Source organism: Rhea americana, unplaced genomic scaffold (genome assembly GCF_003343005.1).
Source record: "Rhea americana isolate MKP2758 unplaced genomic scaffold, rheAme1 scaffold_206, whole genome shotgun sequence".
Taxonomy (NCBI): Eukaryota; Metazoa; Chordata; class Aves; order Rheiformes; family Rheidae; genus Rhea; species Rhea americana.
The window spans coordinates 227,279-250,637 of record NW_028186217.1 but is presented as its reverse complement, the minus strand read 5'-3'; the positions used below and the strand labels follow the sequence as shown (position 1 = coordinate 250,637).

At 36.6% G+C, this 23,359-nt stretch overlaps 1 protein-coding gene across 1 annotated transcript in view; it reads right to left on the bottom strand.

The window, feature by feature from the left end:
• The window catches only part of WDSUB1 (WD repeat, sterile alpha motif and U-box domain containing 1), a 24,429-nt gene extending 3,318 nt beyond the window's left edge, over nt 1-21,111 (bottom strand). Inside the window, exons 1-10 of the mRNA XM_085304315.1 lie at nt 21,093-21,111; nt 20,246-20,667; nt 16,966-17,150; nt 14,084-14,176; nt 13,115-13,208; nt 9,903-9,936; nt 8,034-8,074; nt 7,839-7,945; nt 6,781-6,960; nt 610-750 (exon numbers count right to left, since the gene is read on the bottom strand). Coding sequence (XP_085160441.1) covers nt 610-750; nt 6,781-6,960; nt 7,839-7,945; nt 8,034-8,074; nt 9,903-9,936; nt 13,115-13,208; nt 14,084-14,176; nt 16,966-17,150; nt 20,246-20,643 — 1,273 coding nt within the window. The 5' untranslated portion in view covers nt 20,644-20,667; nt 21,093-21,111. The remainder of the gene's footprint in view (nt 1-609; nt 751-6,780; nt 6,961-7,838; nt 7,946-8,033; nt 8,075-9,902; nt 9,937-13,114; nt 13,209-14,083; nt 14,177-16,965; nt 17,151-20,245; nt 20,668-21,092) is intronic.
• Nucleotides 21,112-23,359: the final 2,248 nt, after the last annotated feature.

The window sequence follows — 23,359 nt, the reverse complement described above, 5'->3', positions numbered from 1 at the left end:
AAAAAAAAAAAAAAAAAAAAAAAAAACACCCACACACCCCAAACTTTGGTCTTTTGATGCTCGTATGTCCTACAGATTAGAACTACACAACATCAGTTTTTCAATAAAATATTTTAACTACGTAACAGCTCCTTGCATCTTTCAGGTCTCTCAGTTCATTCCCTGCTGAATTTAAATCACTCATCTCATTCAGTACAAACTTTGAAGTGCCATATACATGCTGTAAGCTAGTAATAGGCCTGTTTTGTTTTGTTTTTTTTTCCCCATGTGCACATTTCTTGTGTACATGTGCCAAGACAATTCTGTAATTAGGCTTGTAATTATCTGTGTGCAGAGGCACAAAAAGACAGACACATTTAAAAAAAAAAAAAGCTTCATCAGCTGAGATATGATATATATGATATAGTATATTACATGATATAGTATTTCTCATTATCAGAGAGAACGATTTGGCAAGTTTTAAACGTTTACAATAAGAGAAACAAACCTGTTTTCTGTTTAGAACTTTCAGCTTTTTAAGGTTCATAAGATATGTCCATTATTGGTTTCCTACAGCCATCTTTACCCTTAAACCATTTGTTTTATTTAAAAAGTTGTTCAAAGACATACCTGCTGCAATAACAGGATCCTTCATAAGCTCCCTGGTTATAGGACATAAGAATTCATCAGGGATAGCAACAGAAACAGATTCCATTTTCATCCTTAGTTCTTCAATTTTACGGAGGACTTTACTGCGCAGACCTAGAGACTCTGAAAAAAGTTATTGATGCATTAAGTGAAAGACAGTGAAATGTCCAAAGAAGCTGTTCTTGCATTAACTGGCACTTCCTGACTGTGTTGCAGGCAATACAACGCCCTCTCTCCACACCCACCTAATAGAGAAGTCCACTGACACCCACATGGCCACCACTACAAATGCCTTTTAACGGCAGCATGCTCCTGCTGGCTTACAGTAACTTTGTGCAGTAGTGAAAAATAGTAATAGAAAGGAGTAAGGCCATCTTCAAGCAACGCATCAGAACAACTATAAGGTGTATTTGTAACTGCTGCCTGCAAATTACACTTCATTGTTTATGTGCCTATTTCATGAAAGACGAGTTCTTAAACTTGTTGCACTTGATTGCTCAGGCAATCCTTGTGTAAACATTCTACATTAAAAGAGAAGTAATGAAACAATGTACTGACATTGCATTCCTCAGAGAAGTAAGCCACATATTTACAGAGGTGCACTCATATTCACACAATACCAATCAAATTATAATATTCCATTTACCCAGTATTAACTCTCAACTGTTCATTCAAAAAAAAAAAAAAAAAAAAAAAAAAAAAAAAAAAAAGGCTGGTAAGGCATACTGAAACCTTCATGATACACATGGACTTCTACCTTTTGTTCAAGATCTCAGAGAGCTCCTTCATTACAGCCTGTGAAGGTGTTCCCACTTCACCACCTGTAACACAGCTACTGTTTCACTGAATGCAGAAAATGCTCACTTAGTTCTGCCTTGTCAGCTCTAGAGTGTCAAGTAAGTCTTAATGAGTCACTCAACTCTATGTGTAAATTTGCATTCACAGTAAGGCTTTAGACCCACATACATATTCAGACTGAAGTATGGGAAGTCTAAAACCAGAACCCAAAACTTTTAAAAGTTCTCATTGAGTTTTGTGAATGTATTTTATGATGAATACCTTTGCCAAAAAGAGTTTATGATAATAGTTTGGTGCTTGATTCTAAACACCAAGGTGGTATTATATTTATTCTCACACCTTGTGCAGATTCAGTTTACATTTTTTTCCTTTTCATTCACTAGAAACAAAATCAAATATAATAGTGGCATGAGAACATGCAAAGTAACTGGTGGGGAGAGATGGGATCCACCTCGCTAAGCGGGGCACATGTGTCTTTGCCAACAGGTTGGCCAGCCAGGTAAAAAGGGCTTTAAACTAGGCAGGATGCGGGAAGGGGAGAGTTATAGAGAGAAGGCAGTCAATAAAACACAACTCAGGTCGGGGGGCCTCCAATGGGTGCATGCAGCTGGGGATATGCATGTGGGACATGGCTATGGGGGACCCCCCCCCTACACCCTTCCTGGGAAACCTGCATGTATGACTACCTCTCTGAAATACCTGTCCACCAATGCATGCAGCATGGGGAACAAACAGGAGGAACTGGAGATCTGTGTGCCGTCGCAGGGCCGTGATCTCATTGCAGTCAGAGACATGACAAGAATGCTGCCATGGATGGCTACACGTTTTTTTTTGGAAAGACAAGCCAGGAAGGCGAGGTGGTGGAGTTGCTCTTTATGTGAGAGAGCAGCTGGAATGCATCGAGCTCTGCCTAGGGGTGGAGGAGGAGGCAATCAAGAGCTTATGGGTGAAGATCAAAGGGCAGGCTAACATGTGGGACACTGTTGTGGGTGTCTGCTACAGGCCACCTGATCAGAAAGATGAAATCAATGCAGCCTTCTACAGACAGCTGGAAGTAGCCTCATGATCACAGGCCCTGGTCATGGGGAACTTCAACCACCCTGATATCTGCTGGAGGGACTACACAGCTAGGCATAAACAGTCTCCAGGAGGCTCCTGCAGTGCATCAATGATAACTTGACACAGGTAGTGGAGGAGCCAGCAAGGAGGGGTGTCCTGCTGAACCTTGTCCTAACCAACAAAGAAGAACTGGTTAGACATGTGAAGGTTGGGGGCAGTGACCATGAGATGGTGGAGTTCAGGATCCTGCAAGGAGGAAGCAAGGCAATAAGCAGGACTGCAACCCTGGACTTCAGGAGAGCAGACCTTGGCCTCTTCAGGAACCTACTTGGAGAAAKCCTATGGGTTAAGGCCCTAGAAGGAAGGAGAGGTCCAGGAGAGCTGGCTAGTATTCAAGCATCATTTCCTCCAAGCTCAAGAGCGGTGCATCCTGAAGAGAAAGAAGTCCAGCAAAAGGGGCAGGAGACCTGCAGGGATGAACAAGAACCTCCTGGCAAAACTCAAACAGAAAAGGAAAGTACACAGAAGGTGGAAGATGGGACAGGCCGCTTAGGAATATTATAAAAATGTGGTTAGAGTATGCAGGRATGTGACAAGGAAGGCTAAGGCCTATCTGGAACTAAATCTGGCAAGGGATGTCAAGCACAACAATAAGGGCTTCTTCAAATACATCAGTAACAAAAGAAAGACTGCGGAAAATGTGGGCCCGCTACTGAATGGGGTGGGGGCCCTGGTGATGAAGGATACAGAGAGGGCAGAGTTACTGAATGCCTTCTTTGCTTCAGTCTTTACTGATAAGGGCAGCCCTCAAGAATCCCAGAGCCTGGAGGCAAGGGAGAAAGTCTGGTGAAAGGAAGACTTTTCTTTGGGCAAGGAGAACCGGGTTAGAGATCTTCTAAGCAAACTTGACGTCCACAAATGGATGGGCCCTGGTGGAATGCACCCACGAGTACTGAAGGAGCTGGCAGCTGTTGTTGCCAGGCCGCTCTCCATCATCTTTGAAAGGTCGTGGAGAACTGGAGAGGTGCCTGAGGACTGGAAGAAGGCTAATGTCACTCTAGTCTTCAAAAATGATGAAAGTGCAAGAAGGAGGACCCAGGCAACTACAGGCTGGTCAGCCTTACCTCCATCCCTGGAAAGGTGATAGAACAGCTCATTCTGGATGTCATCTCCAAGCACATGGAGGAAAAGGAGGTCATCAGGAGTAGTCAGCATGGATTCACCAAGGGGAAATCATGCTTAACCAATCTAACAGCCTTCTATGATGGCATCACTAGCTGGGTAGATGAGGAAAAAGCAGTGGACGTTGTGTACCTTGACTTCAGCAAGGCTTCTAACACTGTCTCCCATCACCTCCTCCCAGGCAAGCTCAACAAGAGTGAATTAGATGAGAGGACAGTGAGATGGATTAAGAACTGGCTGAAAGGCAGACCTCAGAGGGCTGATCAGCAGTACAGAGTCTAGTTGGAGGCCTGTGGCTAGTGGAGTTCCCAGGGATCTCCAGGATGCATATTGTTGCAGGGATGCATATTGTTGTAGAGAGTCGTTTTAGTGATCACACAATGCATCACAAATACTGATTAATATACATTCTCCCATGAAGGACCACAAGTTTGTCTAAACATCTCAAAACTCATTTAAGTATTATTACCTATTTACAAAGAACATACAATAGCTACGAATCCAAAAAAAAGACACATAATTACAAGAGGAAAAAAGGAATGCAATAATGAGAAAAGTCATTCTGTAGTTTTATAAACCGCCACGCTACAATTTTAACCTGTCAAGCTTAGAAATGAAGAGCAGATATCAGCAATCCTCAACTTCCAACAGCATAAAACATTCCTCCTTTTAAAAATCCTTTTATGCCAAAAACCTGCTGGTGCAATGCATCACAATTTATTTTCCAATATAGTACTGGTAAATACTAGTTCCTACTCTGGACTATTTTCCTTCTTCATTGCTAGAATGAAGGGTAACTACAACAGTCTACTGCAACAGTCTTCCAAACAACTGCTGTACTTGCTCTGCAGACTGTCATGCAAAACTACTATGATCTGCCAACATGCCTTTAACACACCAGGGCTTCCAGCTTTAGTGTGCAACTAATCAGATGCCTCAATGTGTGCTAAAGGATCAAACTGTCACACTCATATGCAGTCATTTTAATCTGCCAAGAGAACAGATGCCACAGAATAAGAAAAATGGATGCTAAAGAGAAAAATTAATGAACACTTCTTTAGTACAGCTGATGTGACAGACAACATAACAACTGAAATAGAATAAAAATTCATGATTATTTTTAGGGACAGTATGGCAATATTGCAGTAGATTAGTTTGAGATCAAGAAAATTCAAGACTATAACCAAAAGAAAGAAAGGTAAAAATGTCTTTCAAAAGAACCAAATAATTCTGTAAGTATAACTAGATTCTGAGGGCACCTTCCACAGTCTTCATTACACAGACATTTCTTCCTAATTTACTATCATGCAGACAGACTAAAGATTATGCCATCCAGTTTGCACTTCATAAACAATTTCCTGATTAAATCTCTATTCAGAGATCAAAGAATGACTCATGACATATCATGCTTTGAAAACTATATTTAAAAGAACACTTCAAACAGGATTCTGTTGGTATGAGCAAAGCATGTAAAATTTTCTGTTTGATCTATACTGAGCAATTCCTTCCAAGCTCATTCCTATCTCAGTGTACAGGTAGGGTATGGTGTATTCTAAGTGCTTCAAATTCTGCTCCAGAAGGTTGTTTCCAAACTCATTCTTAGATCCATGGTTTCTTGACAAAGGTGTGAAACAGCAAAGAACTTTTAAAACCATATGCAAGTACCTGAAGCAAAACCTCCAAACCAAAAGAGGAAGGAAAACAACAAAAAAAAAAGCCACATCTTCTATAGCACAACGTGGAAAAGGAAAGACAAAGTCAGCCTGGTTGAAGATTTTGTAATTCTTTAGACGAATTCATCCTTGTTTAAATAATGTTAAAGAGTCACCCTGCAGTACGCGATTAAAGGTTGATCCGTCTTTAAGACGATCTGTTTTCTTTACTTGCCTAACCTAAATCAGGACAGAGCCACATGAAAAGAAGCGCTCTTAATGTGCTACAGAAGAGAACGTATTCAGAACGTTTCCCTTTACAAGTTGTGGTATTACAGTACAAAATGCTTTTCAACCAGACTGTTTATGATAATCACTGTTTGGGGGATGGTCACTATCTTGTCCAAAATCGTATGGAATTCAGTATGGTGTTATATACACTGTAAGACAACTAGCTTGGAAATAGAGCTTAGTTCCTTTGGCATAGTAACAAAGCATTCTTTCAAAAAGCTGTCAAAAACTATCAAAGCAGCTAGTGAAATGTTATATAAACAACCTGCAGATTGCTTTCTCATGGATTAAATGCCTTTGGGGATATGAGGAAATCTTTTTTATGATTTTTTTTTAAATGATTTTTGCATTTTAAATGCAAATCAGAGCTGAAGTAAAGACTAACAGGACAAGAAATAAGAAGCTAACATAAATAATAGAAGAAAAAGCACCAATACTTTCAATCATGAAGTAAAATGGTCTAAAAAAACCCTCCTTTACAAAGACTGCTTAAAAAAGAAAAAACTCAGAATTATTTTGCAAGATTGTATGAAACCAGTAAAAGTCATATTTTTAGATCAAAGAAAACAGGTTATCAAGGAGAGAAAGAATATGATCATTCAAGCATTGGGACATGATAGGTTCCTAAACCAAAAGTTGAACAATATTCAAAACATACAGGTTTAGGCAGATAGTATTTTCCTATTCTTTTAACTCAATTGTCTGAGCCATGGCAGATAGGGAATAACTCTTTTGACATTTCTAGTCAAATAAATCAATCCACTGTTAAATTCAAGTTAACTGAGCACATATTATAAACGTACTATTTTAACAGACTGACGGGAAAAACTATATAGTACCATATTTACCAAAGTCAGAATCATTATATGTATATAAAAGTTGACATTACTTTCCCATAGCTTAAATAGAGGGGGGAAAAACAAAGGAGAGAGACCACTTAACAAATGACTGTTAACAGAAACCTATTTCATGTCTCTAGCCTATTTTAATAGGCCTCCAAAAAGCCTATTTTAGACAATGTGACATCATCAGTCTTTTGATCAGGCACGATAATTAATTAAAAATAATTAAAGGGAAAAATATCCATATATGGGTCTCCTAGTTTGCTTTCATCCCAAGATTTCATGTGTACTCTAAAAGTTAAAAATTGTTTGGATTTCTATACTCTTACCAATTTTTAATTCATTCGTCAGACTTTCCTTCGTAAGATTCAGGAGTTCTTTGCCATCAATGTTATTCATTTTGAAAATCCCAACAAGGTCTGTTAAGCCCTGTGCATGAAGCCAGGCCAAAACGTCCTCCTCTGACCAATTCTCAACAGCTCTCTTGGATTCATTTTCTATGATATTTCCTTTGAAAAAAATTATAAAAGACAGTAAAAAAAAAAAAAAAACTCAAGTAACACTGAAATAGAAACATCTCTAAGAACAATGTCAGTAACAAACCCTGTTTTCCAAGTTCTCTCACCACTAAACACTCCCCAAGGTCTAATAAAAGAGGTCCTTATTAGACCTTCATTCAGTGGGGACAATAATTTCAATTTGTCCTTCACCTAATTTCAAAGTTCAGGAGAATTTAATCTCCTCGATGTCTAGGTGATGTCTCCTTGGTGATGCTGCTATTTTATCTGAATTAAACTAAAAGAGTGAAAAGTGTCAGCAAAGACTGAAACAGTCTCATACTTCTTTAGAAAAGCAGTCTGAACTCCAGACATACTCTTACACTGAACAAAGATCTATGTATCCTTGTTTCAGATACTTTATGTGCCGATGTATAATGTAATACTAATTATCCTATTTCATCTAAACAGCAAACAGCGTTTCTTGTTGAAATGCTTGCAATTAACATATATCTTTTTTAATCCATTGCCAATGGTAATTGTACATAAAGTCTTTAGTGTTCTGGGAGTAACATTCATCTCTTAAATGCTGCCCACCAGTAAGAGAAAGAGAATATCAGAAAGGAAGATGTAGCATATCACTAAAATTAAAATATTTCTAATATATTTTTTCTTTAAAGAATAAAAAGAAAATATCTATCTAGAACACGAGCAAGATCAACTCAGGCATACATAAGACAAATACTGTGCCACAGTACAGTGGCCATACAGATTAAATGCATGTAAGGAAAAAAAAAAAAAGAGAGAGAGAGTTTTGCATCTTCAGAAAATATTTAATAATACTGTGCCTAAAGTACAAAGAGGAGGTAACAAATACTTCATATACTAACCTGAGCAGGGCTGTTTATGATCAAATTGCCATATATTCACAGTTTTATCCATTGAACCTGTGGCAAGTAAGAAAATACATGGTGCAAAAGCACAAGTTGTAACATACCTAGAAATAAAAACAAACGTGTGAAATTAAAGATGAAAAAGATTTATTTTATTAATAGTAGATCAAAAGAATTGTATTGAATTCATACCTAGTGTGTTGAGACAAAGTATGAAGGATATTGCCAGTACTCTGCGAAAGAAGTATTTGTATTTTTAAATTCAAAAAAATTCATACACACACACGCACTATACACACACACACACTATAAAATGACTATATATAGTACATGTATATAGTGTATATATACTGTATATTCAATCTATATAGTATATTAATATTTCTCATATAAGTTCATTCATTTGTATAATTCCTTACAAAGATAAAGAGTAATACTTCTTTTTGGAAGAGGACAGAAGTCACCTTCAGAGAAGTTACACTACCAAAGGTGGTTAGCAATAGTCAAAAACACAACTCAAACTTCCTGCTTGAAGTTCTCTACTAAATTCACTGAAACTCGGCTATTCTTCAACAATAAACCAGCGTAGAACTTTCACCATAATAAATTCAGTTGATGTTTCTAAAACTCTTGTATTTTTCCAAAATTCCCTGTTTGGTAATTGCTTATGCAGATAGAAACATTTCTTCTACAAATCTAGGATTAAAAAGGGAGGTAGTAACTGAAATTCAGATAGACTTCAGCCTACAATCCTTAAGAAACAGGGCAATAATAGATCAAAGACTACACTCTGTGGTTCACCTATTTGGCAACTAGATGCTGTACAAAAGCAATCTCCATCATTTCTGCATAGTTTTAACCTATGATCCACAAGATTTCTTTCTTATGAAAGATACTATTTCTCCAACAGGTCCAGACAGACTTAAAGACCACCAAAGTTACTTCAAAGTTGTACTGATACACTAATTGTTCAGTCAGCACTCCAGTTTTTCTAAACTGTCCATCATGAAAGCGTCCTACTTTAGGCTGAAACTTCTCTCCCTCTCAAGCAAGTTTATGGTCCCTACCTGTCCTCACCCGTAACAGTGTAAAATCATCAAGGAACGTTATTCCCATATGGTTTAAGACTATATATATACGTGTGTGTGCGTGTGCGTGTGTGTGTGTGTGCGTGTATTTAAGAATCATTCACTTTTGGAGGGATTCTGTAAATCCAGAGGATTATATAATTACATGTAATTACATACCAGCCTAAGTATCAAACTACTAATACCACTGGGTCAAACTTGGGACAGTAAATATTTAATTATTTTGGTGAAAAACTGCAATTCTAATTAAAAAAAAAAAACAGATCAATACAACAGTGTGTGTAGATCAAGCTGGTGAAGCCTGAAGACTTGTTCACCCTTAATTTTCAGCAAAATTAATATTTTTAATACCACAAAGTACTAAGGTCAATACTACGTACAGCCAAGCCACAAAGGATATAGGAGCAGTATTACACAAAATGCCTTAAACCGTAAGTTATAAAGAAAGGACATCACACTTGATACAAAGTTTTTCTACTGGACAAATTGAATTCTTCATTATGCTTCTATTTTATGTACTTCATATATAATTTACTAAAGAATTTCTATAATCACCATTCCTGACTTTCTTACATCAAAAGCTGCAGTTTTTCTTGCTTTAAATGTTATGATGAAATTCAAGATTAACAAAAATCCTTCTTCTTCAATAAGAAGATAATGTATAAATACAGGAGTCATTGAATAATACTATTACAGGAGGGCTGTAGAGAAATCAAATAACAAATCTTCAAAGAAATGAGAATGAAGAAAGAGATAGACTTATCAATTCTCAAGACAAATCTTCCCCAAATGCCCACGTCTCAACTGCTTCCTCCTATTCCCCCACGAAAAAGGCATAGTAAATATTTTAGGTTTATATAGTACCTAGCACCTATTCTTTGATATTTCTTTATCCTGATGAAACATTGCAGAAGCAGTGGTGATATTTAAAGACAACAATCCAATGAATATTCTTGCATTATAATATACTTACAGTTTCATATATTATGACACATTTGTCCACGGACCTTTAAAAAAAGATGTACAGAAAGGAATAAGGAAATTAAATAAATTTTAATTAAAAAAAATTCTTCCGCAAGCAAAATATGAACAAACAGAGCTTTTAGCATTGGTTTATGAAAAACGTAGATAACTAAATCCCCTCCACCCATATCCAGCCTAGATATAGGATACTGATTAGATGGGCATACAGCATGAAGTAAAAGCTAATAGCTATTTCCAAAAACTCCACACTTCCAGGAGAATTTCTGATGTAGAGGATTTGTACAGAGCTCATGCCAACTGGCCCCAACCCTACCACTTCCCATTGTCTGTACCATGTCTACTTTCGGTCTTTGAAAGAAGTATCTGTAATATCAGCTCCACTATGCACAGAATCTGGCTATCTATTATTTACTTTCAGCATTTCTATTTACTTTTGAAACCTTTTCAATTACAAAGTAAGCTAGAGGAAGTGATGCAATGCAATACATAAAATATCTCATGATACACAAATTTCATAGTTTTTGACCATGATAACAGTGTTTCCTGAAAGACTGTATGGAACAGATAATTTCGCCTATGACAATGTAATCTAAAACTATAATCCACATGTCAAATAACGCTGGATCACAACTATTAATAATAATTTTCAAAAGCTGAAAAAGATTCTCTTAGAAAGAATATGAAGCACAAAGTCAAAGCAAGCTACTGACTTCTGGGGTTTGTACCGTTGTAAATTTATTTGCTGGCTAATCTATTATATTCTGTTCTTTTTCTCCGCAACAGATCAGTTTTTCCATTTCATCTTAGAAATTTGAATTTTAGTAAAAAAGTTTAGAATTAGTAAAAAAGACAAAGTGTAGAGAAGAAACATTTGATCTGTTATTTTAAACTGCTACTTTGACAGTTTAGAAGTGACTAAGTACATTTCTCATACAATGCAGAAAAAAGCATAATTATTGATATTCAAAAAAACACAACTGTATCTCCCTCAAAATTTTTTTCTTTTAATAGTTATGTTTTCTTAACCCCAACTTCACTCTCTCTCTTTGAACAGCACTGATTTTCCCTTAAGAAATCATTACTATATGTAGAACAAAGCTAGGCTATATCAACATCATAATTTCAGAGCACAGGGTATGTATTCTAAATTGGTAATTTCACTTAAACCCATGACAGTATCATTATTAAAAGTGGAAACTTTATTACAAAAACACATTTTGTATGATCCACATGCAGACCTAATTAACCTGTACTTTACCTAAAACATCCAGTCAAACACAGACTGCTTTTATATCTTATTGAAAAAGACAAAAGTCAGCAAACTACCTTAATGTACAGCATTGATTCGTTATTAAGCAGTCTATTTTCAATGCAAAATCATTTCAGCAATCACGTGAATTTAACTCTTTTTGTGCAATGTTGAGTTCTTATTTAAATGCAAGACTCTCATATACATCACTATGACCTAAAACATTCCGTGGTACTTGTCTTCCTTTTATGAGATGGAAGCAGAATTCAAGTATTAGTTACATAATACTTAAAAAATAATAATAATACTAAAAAAAATTCCTCTTGTTTTTTCAAATTGCAAACATCTATCATAGAATCAGAGAATCAGTAAGGTTGGAAGGGACTGCTGGAGATCATCTAGTCCAACCTCCCTGCTCAAGCAGGGTCACCCAGGGCATGTTAGACAGGGTTGCATCCAGACGGGCCTTGAAGATCTCCAGAGAAGGAGACTCCACAACCACTGGCAACCTGGTCCAGTGCTCTGTCACTCTCACAGGGAAGAAATTCCCCCTCACGTTCAGGCRGAACTTCCTGTGCTTCARYTTCTGCCCATTGCCTCTTGTCCTGTCACAYGGGRCAACTGAAAAGAGTTTGTCCCCGTCCCCTTGACACCCTCCCTTCAGGTACTTGTACACACTGATCAGATCCCCCCTCAGGCTTCTCTTCCCCAGGCTGAAGAGGCCCTGCTCTCGCAGCCGTTCCTCGTAGGGCAGATGCTCCAGCCCTCTGGTCATCTTCGTAGCCCTATCTGGAATTTCTAATTCCTGAGTTATGTGAAAGTTTCAGTGAAAGATTATCTACATGGAACAAAACCAGAGTTCTACATTATGCATTAGTTCAGGATTTCAACATAATCAGCATTTTTCACAATAGAATTAAAATCAAAATCTGTTTATCTGTTTGCCCCAGATAGTTAATTGATAGTATAGCACACAAATCTCATTATCCAGTATTCATTATAAATGAAGATTTTTGTCCTTTGTTGATAAAAGTAGTCCTCACAGATATATAACCAAATCTTAGTAATAATGAGTAAGCACCAACTTTTTAGTAATATAATAGTGTAAGAAAAACATAAACTTACTGATTTTAAGAACGCTTATCTCCTTAAAACTGATTTTTACAATGCCTCAGATAATACATCTGAAACTATTCAAATCTAAAAATACTTGCATGGAATGCAAGCACTGAACATTCAGACTTAGATCTGGCCCTATTTTAAAAGTTTTCCACATTTATAATAYATATGGGTGGTTGCTGCATACCAATACAGAAACTTTTTTTTTTTTTAATGCTGTGAATGTATTTGAGTAGTTCAATACCATACTCTGAAGGTGAAACAAAAATACACATGACAAGCATCATTCTTTAAATCTGTATGTATATGTGCAGAACACATGTATATAGACAGACAGGTATGCACATACACATATATTACTATAAAGGAACTATTTTTAAACTGCTCTTTATTATACATCCCTCTCCAAGTATCTCTAAGGGAATCTCATAACCTCTCTGGGCAACCTGTTCCAATAGCCGACCAATCTCACAGTAGAACAACTTTTTTTCTTTACATTTAACAGAATTTCCCATGTTCTAACTTATGCCTGCTGCCTCCTGTCCTATCCCTGGACATCTCTGAAAAGTGTCAGGCTCCACCTTCTCTACATCCTCCTAACAGGTACCTGCCGACAGCAACTAGATCCCTTGCCCTCTCCTTTGAGCCCTCTCTTCTGAGGTCTGGAACAAATCCAGTTAGTTCTTAGTCTCTTGCCATTCTTAAGGCCAAGAGCTTAGGTTTCGCTAATTAACAGGCCATGGAAAACTCCTGGACATGACCTGAAAAACTGCTGAATATAACAAATGACAGAGTTCAATGAAATTTAAACAAGTAAACAAGATACTGCTTACCCTGAAACTAACATCTGTCCATCATAAGAAAATGCACAAGCCAGAACTGGGGCAGAATGTCCACTCAATGTACATTTATATTTTAATTCAACATCTAAAAATACAAAAAGTAAATTATTACAAAYAGAAATATTTGATAAGGTACAAGATAACTTCCTTTAAAAAGTATAAAGCTGTCCCAAAGATCTGGTTCTGTGATTTGTTGCCTATGAAAAAGAGGATATAGGATTGCAGAGACAAGTTAACTTTCACCTCTCTGACTTCCTTACTTTGCAATCCTAGTATTGGTCTAACAGTATTTTAGATAAATAAATGTGCATCTGGGTATACAACATTCACTTCTACACGCTTTTATGTAAGAGAGATGACAAAAAATTCATATTGAAGATGTTTTTGGTCACCTACCTAGTCTCTACACAGCAGTTACATATCAACATTGCAGTTCTAGCAGGAACCAACACTTGAGAGACTAATCAGTATAAGAATGAACTATTTTCATTCTTAAAGGTGACCAGCTCTTGTTGAAGGGCTGAGATGTACACAAGCATGAAAGGAAACTTCTGTCGTCAATAGGGGCAAAGAGGTTTCAACCTATCAACCTGCCTGAGGGGTATAGTAAAAATGTTCTTTCCAAAAGACAAAGTGCTAATTGGGAAAAAATATGTTTATCATAATATTAAGTTTGGGCATTTTGTTTGTGTTTGTTTTTTGTTGGGTGTATTTCTTTTAGAAATTTTCACTTTTGCAATTATATAAAAAGATCACTAAATAAAAGTTACAGGGCCCAATCTCACAGTGTGGCATGCCCTAGCTGCTCTCCAGCAAATCACTGAAAAGAAAACATTCAGCTTGTGGTTAGTTTAGCTGTGAATCCATGTTAGTGGCATAAAAATGACCTTAAATGCAAATTTTCACTTAAAAAGTTAAGACATTTAGATAAGGAAAAAAAAAAAAAACATTATTACACACCTAAGAAATCTGCAAACAAAATAAGCCAGAGTTTGATCTGATTATCTTGACCACAAGAAGCCATCTGGAAGTACCCGGACCCATGGTCACCATCTGACAAAATTCAAAAATATTAAGATGATTCAGAACACTGAAAAGAATAATGTAACAGTAAACTAAATAGTATTCCTACACTGGAATTTGATAGGTCTCCTTAATCTCGGTGCTACTTGAGTAAGTGTTGATTAAAAATAATTGCACAAGTTACAAAAGCTTTTGCAATTAAGAAACAGATGTCCTTATTATATTGTTTCCCGAACAGGTCAATAAAGGCCAGAACTACACTACAGTGCTGCTATTTTAAGTTTCCTTGATCGTGAATGGTTCCTTTATCTCCTGAGTGCAAGAATATAGTCTTGAAGCCTAAATCATACAGTTTTACAAATTTATTTTACAGTTCAGTCTTTCCCAAAGTTTAAAACCACATATACTTATACAAAATTTTACAGTATTTTATAAATGATTTAACATTTTAAATGTTTTAACTTTCCATTTTTATAAACTAAGTGTTCTTTCATGACTGCAGTCCAGCAAACATCTGAGAAATACTGCATTAGTTATTAAAGATGAAACATAATAGTTTAAGAAAAATCTTTTAAGGGTAGTGCCAGTCAGTTTATCCATAAGCATTCTGAAACCAGATATTGTGTATCACGTAACATATGATACAGTTTTTCTTGCATCAAGAGAAGTGACTGAGATGGACCACTATTTTAAATGGTACTAAATTGTTAATGATTATAGACTACTCTATCTTCCACTGAAATTCAGTAGACACTTTTAGTGAGATCTGCTTTTTTTTTTTTTTTTTTTAACCAGGACACACCAGTTAATTTCACTGAAGTTTACTTATTCAGGAGGAGGTCACCACTAAGGGTTCGCAGTCAGATGGGAAACACAGTATATTTTTGCAGCTACTCTAGATCTGACAAGATTCTTATTCAACCAATCTGAATCCAATTTAAAGAAAAAAGGAGAATTCTGTTACAAATAATCTAATGCACAAAAACCCCAATCATAAACCAGGTAAAAACCCCATACAATGTTGGAAATGCTTTCTTGCCTATACTTATCTTCTGTAGAGCTGCAGGAGGCAGAAGCATTGGTAAATAGAAGTGTTCATCAAACCCAAAGAATAATCTCACAAGGAAGTAGTGGGAATTCAGCTCTGATCTGTTTCATCGTCAACATTTGCCTTTGCCCTCAGATGTAATTATCAGTTGATGATGGAGGTTTTAGGTAGTGTATGCCCCAAGAAAGGTCTATAGAGATCTTAATCTCCCTTCTATCATAACAGAATAGTTCAGTGCTGTCCCTGCACCTTTCAGCGGACACACTCGACCAGTTTAGTATTATCAGTCACTAACTCCATGTACTGAAGTACATACTCACATCCTATTTTCTAAATTTTCTCCTGCTTCTGTTCTTTTAGATAAGGTGGTACTGTCAGCCATACTTAACACTGTATTTAGCACTTAAACACACAATGGCTGCTCAATTATAATTCTTTGGTACCTTTCAAAGAGCAGCTCATGTGCACTCTGAAAACAGAAGTTTATATGCCATTACAGAAACTGTCTTATCTCTATAAACAGATCTGGAAAACACAGAAGTGCAGCTACAAAGTTAAGTTATATTACTATTTGCTAAATCTGAAAATTAGACCACCCCATTTTCTAACCTCCGTCAAAAGCAGATGGCTACTTATTTGATTTTTCTAACCATTATTAAATATTTTTTCCAGACAAAAATATATACTAAACCTAACTAATCTTTCATCATTTCAGATACATTTGGTTGTTCAACTTTGACACTTTTCCGGATTACAATTATTGGTAAGTTTCTTATAGAAGTTCTTATTGCTTAGACAAAGTTTCTTCTCATTTTAAAAGCTATATGCTTAGATACACAACCCTTCAATATTCCCATACAATTATACAATATAATTTTAAAGCTCCATACACATATGAAAAATCTTCCCCTGAGATACCTAGAATTTCAAAATGAAATTTTCAGTATATACATTTTTACATACAAAGAAATCCAAATTCTTATTATTTTAGTTCCACAGAAACCCTTAAAAATATGAAATGAAAATTGAACATAATACACAGTGCAGCCCTGAGGAATGCCTATAATATGCATGCCTTATTTTTTTCAGTCTCAATACCCAATTATATACTACACTATCAGATTTCATTCTAAAAGTTCCTGCCTATCACAACTGTGGAGAAGAGTATGATGACACAAATCAAATGCAACTGACACACCGAGGCCTGAAAACTGAATAATTTCATATTTTAGTGGGACACATGACATTCTGGGCTCACTGATCCCCAAAACTCCTTCAACAAAGCAAGTCAGGTGCAGGAGAAACAGTCAACCTATTCATATACCCCAGCTGAAGCATTCAGCCTATTACGTTTAAAGTTCTCTAAATTGCTTTAATCCAGTCCTGCTCTTTGGGACGCAAACTACAAAAGAGTAAAGTGTGAATGGTACTCAGGCACTGCAACTTCTAGCACCCTTCCTCACTCCCAGGAGATAGGCTTCACTTACAGATGCTGCCCAAACATCTTCCAAAAGCCAGATTGTATAATTGGCTAGTAAAAGCTATCATAAGCATGCTAATCACCTTGTTTGTTAACCTAGTACATTTCTTGTCATCAAACTCAGCACAGCTTTTAATTGAAAGTATTCAGAATATTCTGAAACATCATCAGCCCATCGTCATTTGTTCATTTTGAGCACTGATGATAAAAAGCACATGAATAAAAACAAACCACAGAAAAATAAAATAACTCCTCTTCCATAGTTCTCTCCAGAAGAGACAAGTAACTAACCAGAAATTGGCTGTGAAGAAATATCGCAGCAGGTAACGCCAAGATCATGTGTTTTTTCATTACAGAGGCATCTCATTTTATCATCCCAAATAGTTAAATCACCACATGATGATCCAGTGACAAAGAAATTTCCATTAGGAGAAAAAGCACAGGCCACCAAAGAACCATCTTTAACATTCCCAGATCTGAAAAGCAAGAGCATAAGAGATTTGAATTTAGAAGTACTGTTCTGAAGAAGTGATAWCTATACCATAATCTGATACAATAGACCAAAAGGCTGACATTAACTTTGGAACTTGGTAACAGAGGGGAGAGGAACCAACATCAACAATGCAAAGAGCTACAAAACGAAGCACTATGGGAACGAGGACTTGCTCTTTCACCACAGGTGGAAAAATGTGAGATGTCACCCCTAGGCAATCATTTTAACTGAGTGATAAAATAAGTTTCAAACTAAAGCCACTCTGCATGTACATATCATATAAAGGGCTCAAAAGTCTGTTTTAAGTTCTATGCTGAGGTAATTTAAAAGGTCATCACTGAATATACAGCTATCATAACACAAATTTACATGTACAAGCAGTGAAAAAAAGTGTCTCCCATGATTTCTGTGTTCTGTTTAAAGCCAAAACAAAACACTTTATATATGCTATGCTGTAGCTGAGTACAATAATACTTGGTGGCTTATACACAGGGTTAATTTTAGACCACTAGTATATAAGAAAAAGTAATTTGAAAAAAAATTGCTTCTATATTTTAAGTAAGCTGGCCAAAGGACTTTGTAAAACTGATTTCAGATTCAGATTTTTGTGCTTAAGTTTTAGCTATTAACAAAATTTAACACGAAAATTCTTAGGAGATATGTAGGTGTCTTGGGGTTAGTTTAGCACCTCACTACTATCTGGTACATAACCTACTATTAGTTGGAAGTGTCCTACTCCTACCTCTCTTTCTGCTGACAGCAATTTTAATTACTGCTAGGGGTGTTAAACATTAAGTACTTAATGCCATAGAAGACAAGTCAATAAACTTTCCTGAGATTCACTTTAACCAGATGTAAGACCTTCATAAAGGCATTGGTTCTCCTAATTCGATCATTAAAGATACTAGCAAATATACTACACTGCTTCCCGTTTTTACATACACAATTCTTTTTCCTCCGTGCAGCTTTTAAAATTCTCCTTTCATGCAGAAAAATATGTAGCTTCTTCTCTGAAAATTTAACAGTAAAATATGAAGTATTACAAACATCTGGAGTATCCTCTTAAGACTTTCAGGTCAGATATCAATATCCCAACTATTGAATGAGAAATGGAGAATGCATTATCAAATATACATAAAACAACTCGCTTTCAAGTTGCCTTTAGTATAATTAACTGTACACCATAAAGATGGTTTAAAGAGCATTGTTATTTCGCAGTCTAGACAGACAATCAATTACAACAGCTGAACTGATAGGCAGTAACTAGCTACATTTGTTGTAATTATCATACACCTATTTCATCAAGTGACTCAACAGTGTTGTGAAGGTGTTCTCCTTCTAAGTGTCAACAGTCAGCTTGTAAAAGGAACAGAAATGCATAGACTGATATCAGGTGAGTAACTACAAACTTTTGACATCATCTTCAAGTACATCTATAATTTCTAAATAATACTGATCTCAGCTTTAAGAAAACATGACATGTGCATTTTTGTATCTGCACATAAAAGTGCCAGTAGTCATCCTGAGAATTCACCAGCTAAAAATATATATATACACACACACACCAAAATACATACAGTTAAAGTTAAACTTACTACTATCAGCACATCGGGACTTTAAGAACAGTAAAAGTGAAGTGAGAAGGGAGGGATACGAAGACTTAAACCCTTTCTTTACAATGTAAACAGCAAAATGGAATAATTTCAGCTTAAAAAAACAACAGAATGATTTCTACATAATCCTTACATGTATCAACATTCAGCTAGGAGGAAATTAAGGATATAGGCCTCATTAAATATATTTAAAGCAAACAGTTATAAGGAAATTACTTTTTAACATTATTGTTTCTTTCCCTCCAGTAACTAGTATTCTGAATATAAACTGCAATTACTCTTCTCCATTAATACCTCAAAGCAGATGAACTCTTAGATTTCAGCAGTCACCTGAACAAAATGAATGACATTTCTGATTTTTCTAAAAGATAAAACTAAGAAGCAGAGGGTAATCAATAGTTTCTTATTCCCACCAAGCAAAACCCTTTCAGTGTCTCTGTTTGCACTACAGACAACAAGAAGTGGCAGAAGTCCATCAGAATTCTGCTCATGGACAAGTTTCCAGATTCAAAATTTCAGATAATTACAATAAATCATTCTGAAAAAAAAATTTCAGTTCATATCCAAATCACTGCTGGGGAAGGCAGAGGTAGAGAGGCCACAAAAGCAGTAACATGCTTGACAAAGAATTAACAGAAAACAAACAAGCCTGGCTTTCAAAAATAGCTGCTCATTCATCCTGAGGACCAGAAGAATGGAGTACTTCATAAATTCTCTCAAAATTTCTTCATTTATTTCCTTTAACCACACAATATCATCAAAAAACAATTAGCTTTATTTCAGACAGATGCTATGTTTTAAAAACTGAGGTGAAATGCTGATTATCATGCTAACTAATTCAGCTCCTATACCCCATTGTTTCTGTCACCATTTAAGACTTATCCTGAAACGGTATGGTTCATGCCAATGCTTTCCAAATTTTTTGGATTGCTAGACTACCATCGACTTTCTGTAATTTTCGTGGATTCCAAAAATTCTTGCCATTAAATTATTAATTAGAAAACCACTATGTATAATGCAATATAAACTACACAGCACTATCAGGCTTCAATGACCAACTGCATATTACATATCAGTCTCTTGATCCACTGTTTAGAAACCAGGTGCATGCAATACAGAATGCATCCAGATTTCATGTTAAATGAACGAAAATGCTCCCATGAACTAAAAACAAATCGGGTTTTGGATGATCGATAGCATAAAAATCAAATCTTGAGTTTGCACTGTTTTACCTAAAAAAAAAAAACACACAAAAAAACCCACTTCTTTGAAATCAGGCACTTCTACCTCTCCTGTTTATAGTCTTTTAGTCTTCTAAATCCACATCTCTTTTGTGTGCAACCTAACTTACTAGTTTAAGTGTTCAAGTCTTGTACACAGTACAATACACTACTTAAAGACTAGCTTTTTTAATAATTTATAATAATAAATTATATTTCAGTCAGAAAAAATATATGGTACTCACCTGTACAGTTTCAATGACTGTGTATTCCAGAGAACTACACTCCCATCTGCTGCACCTGACACTAGATACGTGGATTCAGGAGAAAATCGGCAGACTCTAACAGGACTGCCACTGGGCTGCTCTAGCACTGCCAGCCTCCGACCATCACGAGTGTCCCAAATCATGGTTGTGCCATCTGTCGAACACGAAGCTAAAATGTGCCCTGATGGCGAGAAGCAGCAGCAGTGGACAGCATACGTGTGACCTTTTAAAGGTGAGTAGGGAAGCTCAGTAAAGTCATTCAAAGAATAAAGGCGTATTGTTTTGTCCAAGGAACAAGTAGCCAAGCAAGATGAAGAAAACGCACAGTAGTTGACATCATCGGTATGATCCGCTAATGTGTGAATTAATGTTGCCATTTTATCTACTCTCAACAAAAATATCTGGAAAAAAAAGAGTTACAATATTTAAACTTATTTCCTCTATTTCATAAATGACTCATAGTACCTCAACAAGTTTTCCAGAAAAAACAACAAACCCATTTGTAGAGGCAGATTTCTCATTTAAGCGTTGTTTTACTTCCAACTTAAATCAGAGAATGTCCACGGCAATGAGATGAGGGATTTATTACTTGGTTAGAATGAACATATCTAAGCTTTTACTGATTTCAACTTGCAATTTTTGCAATACAACATCTAAAGGTTATGTAGTAGCTACGTAGTTTTAAGACAGTGGCAAAATAATTTATTCCCTCTATTTCATATATGCAGAGGTATTTGCTGCTCAGATTTGTTATCATTTGTATCTATGCTAGGCACCAGGGAGTAAATGGGTGCTACAAAAGATGGTCACCAAGCTAACAACTTACTTATAAAGCATATGGTAGATTGAAATCCTCTGTATAGGATTGGCATCCCAAGTCAAAGCCTTAATTAGGGCATTAAAGTATTAATACCAAGCATATACCAAAAATTTTCTTATGTTACCTGAACAAAAAAATAACGTAGTAAGTATTTTCTAATGACCTAGGGTGAAGCAGTTCTAAAGTGTCTCTCATTTGCCTTCAAACCATCCTCTCTTTAATGGAAACGCCAGGTATCCGTTTCCAAATCATTAAACTTTTTTGTGAAAACACTGGAATCAGCAAAGCTTGTCTCACCATTCCCATGAACCTGACTCCAGTAAAGTTCCATATATGAAATAAACTGCTAAATCTTCAACTGGGAGCAGGTATCCTAGGGGTGAAATACAAGTTACAGAAAATTCCATTTGGTGTTTGCTTCCAAGGATTAACAATTATTTTGAACTAATGGTTACAGAAAGCAAGCAGGAACTAAAAAATGAGAGCTAAGTTAAGGCACAGTCTGTGTATGTGAAAGCAGCTGTAAATGGTAATAAGGTAAATGTCAAGGCATCTTCCTTTCAATCATCTCTCTCCCTTTTGTGAAATAAAGCAATTAGCTGCACCACCACGGGCCATTTGTACTCTTTCGTCCTGGAGAAATCTAGACTCTCTGGCTGGTGACTAACTGCGGGGACAATTCAGTGGAAAGAAAGAGCAAAAATGGCATGCTTTGGAGTACTTGGAAAGTATGGGCTCAAGACAGGGATACTAGAGCCTTACTGGAACCTAGAGGGCATGCCAGTCTAGGCAACGGGGTCAGAGCCACGACTGCTTCACTGGAACTTGGACGGACAGCTATTCTAATCCTTCCCCTTGCTGCTTTCTGTTTTCTCACTGCAAAGACTACAATGAATATAACAGGTAACATCATTTGACAGTTAAGAAAAGTTTTATTTAGTTTTGAGCACAGAGCTTTCTTTGTACTGCCGAATAGCACTACAGTTTTAATCTTCTGCATTATTTAAAATTTGTGTACTGCAGTGCATGGAGGATACAATCAGGATGAGGCTCTATTCTGCTGAGTATTATAGAGGAAAAAAGATAAGTCTAATACCAAAGGACTTATAAAGTTATCTAAAAAGAAGCAAGTGGAGATATCCTACAAAAGTAAAYGGTGAAAAACATCTTCAGTCTTTACCTTAATTCAGTGTTATGAGATTGCATCCCCAACTCCACTCTGCACCAGCAGAAATACAGTACAGCACAGTACAAACTCAAGAGCAACACCTCAACTACACCAAGAGGTGTATCAAGGGGCATGCATGCAAGAAAATAATCTTCTATTCTAATATAAAGGCTGTCAGCATTAAAACCACATGTATTGAGCAATCTTAATCTTTGTACTTATATCTCCAAAAAGTCTTTTTTTAAAGTTATTTAACCATATAGGGTTTTAAGTTATCAGTGACAAAGAAAAAAAAATGATCAGGAAGTAGCATCAGGAAGTTTTTGGAAATTATTCTGAGGTTGAACTTGCTGAAATATTTTCCAATGAATTATTCCTTGCAAAAGACTTAGTTGTTGATACATTTCTTTTAGAAGTACAGAACTTGTTTATCACAGTTAGTATAATTGAGTAGGAAACTGTACACATTATTTAGAATAAGATCAGCTTAAACTAACTCATATTCGCAGGTCTAGCATACACGAGCAGTAACAGTTGATAACAAGTCTGAAGTAATTTTTCCTTTCTAGGTCTGGAGCCCTTACTAAAATCAAACTTCTAACAGCTCTCGCACTTCCACAGCGACATTAGCAATAGCAAAAGGGCAGCAGCAATGCTGTGTCACAGACTGCCATGTAAATAAAAATTTTTAACTACTCCTGTAACTGCCTTCATCCAGCATTAAGTTCAGCTGTTCACACACCCTCACACGCTGGCGTGCGTACATACACGCACGCGGTAAAAGGGGGTTTGGCAGAGCTGAGGAAACCCTTCTGCCTGAGGGACGCAGTCAGGAGCTACCAAGTATCTGCTGACAACATACAGGTTATACTAGTAACTAAAAGCTCTCTCTGTTGGGAAATTAAGGCAAATTAAGCCAAAGCTGTAACCCCACCGACTACAACCCCATTCTGCAACTTGCGTCCCTCCCTTTTGTTATAAGGCGAACTAATCCAATGTATTTCCAGGCCGCCGCCGCCCTTCCGCAGCGGCCGCCGGGACTCCGGTTCTCCACCTCCAAATGGCCGCTCCCGGGCCCCCCAGGACGGCCCCGCCCGCGGGACGC